The sequence below is a fragment of the Coffea eugenioides genome, chromosome 2 (genome assembly GCF_003713205.1).
Source record: "Coffea eugenioides isolate CCC68of chromosome 2, Ceug_1.0, whole genome shotgun sequence".
NCBI lineage: Eukaryota > Viridiplantae > Streptophyta > Magnoliopsida > Gentianales > Rubiaceae > Coffea > Coffea eugenioides.
The window spans coordinates 3,083,589-3,092,839 of record NC_040036.1 but is presented as its reverse complement, the minus strand read 5'-3'; the positions used below and the strand labels follow the sequence as shown (position 1 = coordinate 3,092,839).

At 36.8% G+C, this 9,251-nt stretch overlaps 2 protein-coding genes across 2 annotated transcripts; one reads left to right on the top strand and one right to left on the bottom strand.

The window, feature by feature from the left end:
* Positions 1–235: 235 nt before the first annotated feature.
* Positions 236–1,770, bottom strand: LOC113761691 (ycf20-like protein). Its single transcript, XM_027304787.1, has 2 exons — positions 1,621–1,770; positions 236–866 (listed from the first exon to the last, which is right to left on the bottom strand). The coding sequence occupies exon 2, from the start codon at positions 822–824 to the stop codon at positions 354–356; it is 471 nt and encodes a 156-aa protein (XP_027160588.1). The 5' UTR covers positions 825–866; positions 1,621–1,770; the 3' UTR covers positions 236–353.
* Positions 1,771–4,492: 2,722 nt separating this feature from the next.
* Positions 4,493–8,310, top strand: LOC113763232 (calcium-dependent protein kinase 26-like). Its single transcript, XM_027306983.1, has 5 exons — positions 4,493–4,648; positions 5,243–6,162; positions 6,255–6,551; positions 7,286–7,696; positions 7,770–8,310. Exons 2-5 carry the CDS (start codon positions 5,574–5,576, stop codon positions 8,024–8,026), a joined length of 1,554 nt encoding a protein of 517 aa, XP_027162784.1. The 5' UTR covers positions 4,493–4,648; positions 5,243–5,573; the 3' UTR covers positions 8,027–8,310.
* Positions 8,311–9,251: the final 941 nt, after the last annotated feature.

Genomic DNA, 9,251 nt, shown 5'->3' with positions numbered 1-9,251 from the left:
CCAAAAAAGAAAAGGTAAAAAACCCCATGTAGAGTGCCTGTCTGCTGAACACCATTTTTATATAATCTGCATAGCAACGAGACCCAAAAGTAGATGAGACCCAACAGCATGGAAAGCAAAGGACAAAAGAAGAGCAATTGCATTGATCAAAAGAGATTGCTAATATAATCTGTGAATGAAGGAGAATCTTTTCATCCATCAAGGGAGACAGAACAAAAGAGGGAAATAAGGGAAAAAAAATAAAAATAAAAACTCTGTTAATGGAAGACATTCAAGAAGGCAACTGCAATAAATGATATGCTTCATACAAGTGGTAATGTTTGTGACATAATGAGTTTCAATTGAACAGAGATCTAACTGGCAAGTTTAAAAGCATCAATGAAGAGCCCATATGTGAATCCCATCTTGAAATTGTTCAGAAGTGCAATAGGGAATGTCACCTTAGGTCGGCTGTAATAAAATTTAGTGACATACTCTGTGAGCAGAACACATACCACAGCAGCAATTACATCATTAACTCCTAAAGCTCCAAAAGAGAGGGAAATTGTCTGTGCAACATAAAAACCACCCAATAAAGATATACCTCCAAAAAGTGCTCTCCTAGAAGGGCTTCTGAAGTAATTCCTAGATACTTCTGGTAGAACTCTAATGATGTCAACCAGCCTTCTTGGCCCTTCATTGTCTTGCACTGCTCGAATCCTGAATAATCCTGGAGATACTCTTGAAATGAATCTTCTCCTCCCACCAAAATTACTAGTGCAGGAAACTAGACCACATCCGGTTAGGCCTCCAGAAGTGAAAATCAGACAGTCTACCACTAACATGCTTAATCGGTATAAACAAATCAGTGGTTCATCATCACATTCCTGGTTATAAAAATTAAAGGATATCGTTAGCTCTCTAATGCTGTAAGTACTTCCTTTTGACTGAGACATATAAACTCACAAAGAAAACCAACGAAATTACATCACAAGGAGTGCATCCAAACTCAAGTAAACATGGTTAGAAAAATTATGACAAAATTTATCACTTTTAACCTCCACAAATACGATGTATATCAAGCATGCTATTAGAATGGTAAAATCCTTGAATATATTCTCACAGAGTCACGACTGGATATGTCATTCTTCAGATACTAAACACTGCACCCTAACGGTCAATGAACAAAGGAAGCCAGAAGCAACAGTTTATGGAGATATTCTTAAACGCCCATAGGCAACCTTCCAGCAGAATACAAGTAGCCCACCATAATGGGATCAATACAAACTAATTACAACCTATCAAGAGATTACCACTAAAACTAAACTAGCCCACAAATTGAGGGATGAAAAACTAACATAAAGTTAGACAAAGCTCACGTTTAGTGAGGCTTGAAACCAGGCCACCAGGTCCTGGTCATCGGCATTATAGCACTATACTGGAAACCACATATTTGCTTCACGACTAGAACCTAATTCCACTACAAAAGACGAAATAGAAATGCCCTGTCGAACAAGATTAACCAGTTTACAGAATCACACATTAACATCCAACTGTACAGTGATGCAAATCATGTGTCTGTGATTCAGATTGTGCTTGTGAGAACTATAATAGCCGCCGGGAAAGGAGTAGTGAAATTACCTCTGATGGGGCATGATATGGTGAAGTTGCCGAGTTGTTTGAGTTTTGATTGACGGAAAGCAATGGGTTCAGTTTCCAGTGGTTCGATTAGATAGAAAAATGGTATTGCCACAAAATTTTTCTGTACTGCCGGATCCGGTACATTTGCATTGTGTTGCAATTTGGTCCCTCTAATTTTCACTCGGTCCATGTTTTATCCCCCAGAAAAGCATTGGCTCAAATTTATCCTAAAATTCAACTCTACCGGCTTTTAATGCACAACCCTTTCCTTTTATTTTTCCCTATTTTAATCTCCCTCCCACTTCTTTCGAAAAAGAAAAAATAGAAAAATGGGGGGAAAAAAAAAAAGTATCTCTCCTCTACTCCTTCACCCTGATGCCTCTAGAAGGCCAACGTAAGGGGAGGGAGGAGTTTTAAGATTTTGAAAATTGCCTAAGCTCCTTTCCAAGGACACAAATTTTACTAATGTTGTTCTTAAAACGCTTAGAATTTGTCACCCAAAAGTTTTACGTTGGAACTATAATTTAGAATCGTGGATATCAAAGGATATTCGTAAGTTTTCTTAAATGTTGTTATTTGAAAGAAATAAATAAAAAGTTGAAATCTTGACTCTAAACCTTATGTAGGTCCTCTTTAGTAGTCCAATTTAGCACTTAAATCTAATAAATTTGAATTTTAATATATGTTCATATGTGTTTGATAATAAAAAATATAACGTCTTAATTAATTAAATGACTCAGAATTGTTTAGACAAAATTTGTATAAGTGATAAATTGTTCACTTACTTAATATAGAATATGCTCAAATATTAATATTTCAATACTTAACAATCAATAATTTATCATATTTACATTTCACATTTCAATTTTATCCAACACACCTTTAGTTCACTAATAAATTTAGTTCTAATTAAAACGGCTTACCCTATACTACAATATAATTTTGAAAAGTGGTTAAGGAAGAGCGCTTAAGAGTCTTTTTTACTGTCAGATCTAAAATTCAAATCCTACATTTGACAATTAAAAGTGAAAAGACTATGGGGAGGAGTAGGAGGGAATGTATATATATATATATATATATATATATATAATATTCATTTTTTTAAATGAACAATATATGTCCCTCAAATGTAACTAAATAGATCTGAAATATATAAAATGTGGTTAATCTTGCGGTAGCCCAATCTACTATCACAAAAATAGTTGAATACAACCAACCGTAACTATGTACCGTACAAATCTTGAGATATTAATATAAAATACAGTTAATCCTAATTCACAGATTTATGAAATATATACATTTTCAAACATACATTTCAAGTTTGAGAAGAAATAGAATCCAGTTTTCATATTAATTTCAACACATCCAAACATTTTTCTTATAAGGATCATCAACCAAAACGATAAAAGTTATCTTACTCCTCGTTTGATGCCCAAAACGGAAAGTTCTTCCACCGACAAGGCCTTTTCCAATTAGAATGATGCGGGAAAAAATTTTCATTCAAATGTTTCGTACAAACGTCAGAATGGAATATCCACCCAATTTCCAATGTTTGGTGCAATCAATTTTTAGATGTCAGGATGAAATAAAATATGTATAAAATTGACTTAGTTAACCTAAAATCCATTATTCAGCATTACATATTTTTACATATTCTGTTCATGTTACGCTATTTATTACCTTATACGAGAAATTTGGATTCCTTTTTTTTTTTTCTATACATTATGAATAACTTATATACTTATTGAAATAATTTGATTATAATATTTTATTATTTTTAAAATGTAAATATTCATTTTGAATTTTTGTTTAAAATAACCGTATAATTAATAGTTTACAAAAAAAAAAAAAGTAAATCACATGAAGTTAAACATTCGTATTCTCTCTTTATTATTTTTTTCATTATTTATGTCAAGTGCCAAAAAAAAATCTTTATTTATTTGCATAGAAGTTTAAAAGAATAATATCTTAAAATTAGTAATAAAAATTTTAAAAATAACTAAAATAGTTTGTTAAAAGAATTATGATCGATGATTGATTAAATTAATGAAATGCCTACTAATTGGTAATAGCACAAAGAGATGCTTGCATAAGGATAAAATTGACTCCAATCATTTTGGATATTTTAGGATAAATGTAGAGAGAACTTTACTTAGAATTTTGTGAGGAATGAGTTTCTAATTAAAAAGTTGGAATGAGTTTTGTAGGAGTAAAAGCCTCTCCAATTCAAAAGGTTTATATCAAACGTAAGAATGGAATGAAGAAATCGAAAACATCTTTTCATTTTAAGGAATTCCTGCATACCTAAGGGGGAGTTAATGAATGCACGGAACATGCTAGCAAAATGGACGGGAATAATAAATATTATTGAGTCAAAATAATAGAGTTCAGATTTTGAAGCAAAACGTCAAACACGAATCAAATTTGAGCAAGGGACTAAACAAAACCAAGTTTAGAGCCACACCACATTAGGATACAACTTAGCTTTCAGCTGGCTGCGAACCCGTTATAATTGTCTTATCCAAAATAGTTACATCCAGATAATTGAGGAAAATAAAAAATTACCCAATTAGAACTCTTCATAGACGCTCATTGTTGTACTAATTATTATTATTAACTTCCACTAGCAAATTCTTAAAAATCAATCATAATTATTATAGGAAATTATTTTATAAATCCAACCACTTTTTATTTTATATATCACATCAAAAAATTATTATAGGAAATTTTTCAAAAAATATATATAACTTTGTTGTCAAATGTGGGAAAACAAAATTTTATTTTGCATGGAAGGTGGAAAAGCGAGTGAAAACAGAACAGTCGATAAAAAGTTAAGAGCACAGGCACAGCACAAAGACAAATAGAGGCCCGGCTCACTCCGTTGGGCACTTGGGGAGGGACGAATCCGAGCTCCAGCACTACGCAACACCTTTTGTACTGCTGTGCTGTCAGCTGTGGTTCATCTCTCTCATTGTCACCTCTCTTCCTCTCCTTTCTATCTCTCTCTCTCTCTCTCCCCTCTCTTCAGGTTTGCCCCGTCCCCCCGTTCCATTCATTTTAGTAGTAGTCAATATTTTCAGTAAAGATTAGTTATTTTGTGTGTTTGCTAATAAATTGTTGATCCGGGCTTGTGCCTTTATTGTTCAAATTCAATTGGGTTCACGTTAAATTTCCTACAATGGTCGTAAATGAGTGGGTTTTAAATACATAGTAAAGGTGATAGGGTTTTGAATTCTGTTATTTAGAGGTCTATTTCAGAAAAAGGTTTAAGCAAATTTGTGAAAAGTTGTCTTGATTGGGATTGGTTTTTCGTTTGTTATTCAAGTATGCCAGAGCCTGGAGTGGGAGCTAAGATTGATCTTTACTGTAAATAGCGATCATTTGTCAAGGGAGGATACCTTTCTGGGTTTTATTTATTCTTGCTACAGTCCCGCTTCTTTAATTTTTTTTTTTCCCTCTTTGGGTCAATGAAATGACTATTGAGTTTGAACTTGGAATTTTGAATTTTCTAGTCATAGTGACTTCAAATTTAGATTTTCGTGCTTTTTTGAACTTGGAAATTTGAATTTTCTAGTCATAGTGACTTCTAATTTAGATTTTCGTGCTTTTCGTGGCTTATCAGATTCAGTTGATTGGAGAGGGATTGATGAAAGTAAAAGCTTCAGTCTGTTGTTCTACGATTGTTCTTCGGATATTTCTTGTGCCTAGCGGAAATACTTTTCAAACTCCACCTACTAGATATGAGAAACTTCCTTCAGCAGTTTGATTTGAGTATGGTTTTGGTATACTGTTATCTCAGGAAGATTCAAGTACTTTGACTTGTAAAGTTTGCATTCCCACTTGTTGTAAGGTAGAACATTACAGAATTTCAGAAATTTGAGCTTCGAGGATTACAAAACGGAGACTTGATTGGTGGTATATTTTGATCTTCTTGGTGGCGGCCAAGGATTCGTATGGCTGTTGCCAAGTGCAATGGCATTACTGAAAATTCTCCTTTCCTATTTAAATGTTACAGAGTTGGAAGCTTGACAGAAACCATTTTGGACACGCAGCAAACTTCAAACTTGAAAGATCGATATGTTCTTGGAGGGCAGTTAGGCTGGGGACAGTTTGGCATAATCAGGGAGTGTTCTGATAAGTTGACTGGGGAGTTACTGGCTTGCAAATCAATTGCCAAAGATAGATTGGTCACCCACGAAGATGTGCGAAGCATCAAGCTTGAAATTGAAATTATGACTAGGCTGTCCGGACACCCTAATGTTGTGGATCTGAAGGCTGCTTACGAGGATGAAAATTATGTTCATTTGGTCATGGAGCTTTGTGCTGGAGGTGAGCTTTTCAATCAGTTAGAGAAGCACGGGAAATTCTCCGAGGCAGAGGCCAAAGTTATTTTCAGGCATCTGATGGAAGTGGTGATGTACTGTCATGACAAGGGAGTGGTTCATAGAGATTTGAAGCCAGAAAATATCCTCCTAGCCACAAAAGCCCTTTCATCTCCTATAAAATTGGCTGATTTTGGTCTTGCAACCTACATAAAACAAGGTCAGTCTTAAGTTCTTCCTGAGGATCTTGCTCGTTGCCCATAAGAATAATCATTATTTAATCTTCACAGCATGTTAATTATGTCAAAACAGGGCAGAGTTTGCACGGAACTGTTGGTAGTCCATTCTATATAGCTCCTGAGGTCCTAATAGGTGGCTATGATCAGGCAGCCGATGTCTGGAGTGCTGGGGTTATTCTTTACATCCTTCTAAGTGGGATACCACCATTCTGGGGAAACACTAAATCGCGAATATTTGATGCCGTTAGGCTGGCTGACTTACAATTTCCATCAAATCCTTGGGACTACATATCTTACACTGCCCAGGAATTGGTCAGGGGAATGCTATGTAAAGACCCTTCTCAGAGGCTTTCAGCTCAGCAAGTCCTAGGTGCGTTGCCTGCTTGAGAATGTATGACTGCCTTAAGACATTCTCCATGTGATAAGAATTTACCATTCTGATAACATTTGCTATAACTTACAAGTTATCTTAGAATCAAAGTGTCAAAATAATGGTAAATTTTCTTATGATTCTCTGCCAACAATTGAAAACAGTATAGAATTCTGCTTAAAATGAAATAACATCATAAATGTGTTTAAGGTGGAGTGCTTGAAAGTGACATGTTGGGATTTAGGGAGCTTGACTCTGAAAGTTAAAAAGTAAACACAAAACTGACTGTGGCATGAAGGTCGGTTGGAGTCAATGTGTTAGACAGGTTTATTGATCTTCTAGGATCCTCTCGTTCTATAGCTGTTGCTTGAACATGTAGCTCTTTCGTACAATGTAACAATTTATCGTTTTTCACCATCAGAAAGCAAAGATGCGCGCCTGATTTAACTTAGATATTCTTGTTGTAAAAGAAGGGAGCACGGTGTTTTCTTCTTTCCATATCCAGCTCCACTGCAGTTAAGATTGTCAATGGCTTTCAGAAATTTGTATCAGATACAGTACGACAACATTTTTCCCGAGCAATGACTTTCGAATTCTTGGCCTTAAATAGGCTCCATTTAGTTAATATCTTTAACCCACCATGTATAGATGATCCTGAGTTTCTTCATATTTTTTTTGTTATGCCTTCGCTTAAACAAGGTACTTCTTTTCTAAATCATAGTCACCATTTCTAGATCATACCTGGTTGATGGACTCCTCACCACTTTCTGAACAACCGTATGAATGTCTCAAGCAGAGCTACGGTGATGGTGATTTACAGAGAGATCCTTTCTCTTCTTCGCTTATGGCCCGGAATCAGGATATTAGTTTCAGAACAGGGTTGTCTATAAGTAGTGACGTGCAATCGCCTACATTCACTTGCAGGTCATCACTTTCTTCCTTCCTGGTCACACCATCAACACCTTACTACAAGGCTATTGGATTCTCTTTCCAAAGTAGCGGTGGATCAAACTCGGTGGATTTTCCTATTGCTGTAGTTTCTATGCCGAGTTTTGCATTCAACAGCCCTGATCGTGTGGCTGGGCAAGGAAATCCTGAATTGGATCTTTCAGTGGACCTCCCTAGAGTGGATTCACTTCATCAAGGTAATATAGTAGTTTATAAAACCTGTCATATCTATAGTAGAACCCTTAATTGAAAAATTCCCTCTTCATACAGATGCGAGTTTGGGAGCACTGCTTAAGTTGCCAGATCCTTCACTGTGCTATGGGCATGCGGATTGTAAAGTGGTAGACCCTACTAGGGGTGGGTCAATTGGATCTAAGATGTCAGGCATCCACAACAGGAGGAACAATACAATTAGTCTTGGTGAACTAGAGCAGCTTGACCTTATTGTGACCGAGTCAGTTATTCGATGGGCTTCTTGTGCGCATCTTCCTACTGCCATGTCACTCAGGTCTTCTCTTGTATGTTAACAGCTTGGAGCAGCCCGAGCTGAGGATCAGCCTGCAATTAATGATGGGGAAGAGGATGGGTTTTTTTGTGTTGTTTTGTGGGGGTGGGAGAAAAAAGAGAGAGAGACAAAGAAGCATTCGTGTTGTAAATACTAATACACCACGTGATTCTGATTCTGGTTTGAGATGGTCTACAAGTTTGCACGAGCTTTCCTAACTCATAAAATAGTCAGTACACAAGTTTGTATGAAACTGAGCGTTGCGCTTGCTGTTAATTGTACGAGTATTTATTTCCACTGCTTGTATTTCTTCCTGCCTCCCTCATGTGTAGTATTTGTTAATTTGGGTGTGTCATAATGTGTTGTGTTGCCCTGTCTTCTTCAGTTCAGTTTAGGGTGTTTGGGAAAGAAGCTAGTAGTGAAATCCCGCTCCAAGAAGGATCCTCATTCCTCATTGGTAGATGGGTCAACCCTAGCGAGAGCCAGTCAAGATGGTCCATGAATAAGACAGCAAACTGTCTGTCTCGATGCTGAAAATGGCAGTCGTTTTAATCAAATTCAGTCACCGACATAACATCATTTGATCCTCAATCATCGTGGGGTGACTCGTGAATGCACCAACAGTCCTCCAGTCTTACCATCATCGACAAGGGCAAGGGGACTGTATGTATGCACTTGGGTGAAGATTTTGTGTGCGCATAATTAAATTGGTTGAATTGGTGAATAGTTGGTGCGCTCTGAAAATTCTCGATGTATTGGTTTGGTATAGTTTCAGTAGTGATCCAATCCAAGGGGAATCTTGAATGATTGGGGGAGACACCTTGATCTGGTCCCATCATATCATATGAGTTGGTGTTGTTGGAATCTAGGATTGATTGCACCAGCGCATGTCGGATGCTTTCATAAGTGCAACCCACATACGTAATAAGCACTAAAGCTGAGATCCATAATTGACATCACACCCGTGTAAGTTGGTAATAACTAAGGAGGGCTGCCTACTGGTGCCGGACCAGTGAGTCAAGTGGGATTTCTTCAGAATACTGAAGTGCTCGTAGGGTCAGAGAATAGAGATTTGAGACATGAAAGCTCCTGTGCCGCCTTCTTCCTCTGATCCTCTCCCATACCCTGGGTCTAATATCAGTCTCGCACTCTTTCGCCCTAGAAAAAGACAATATACAAGCCATCCGCCATCCACTACAAAACCAGTACTGGGTCCATTCTGGGAGACAGAGCAAGAAAACTATGAT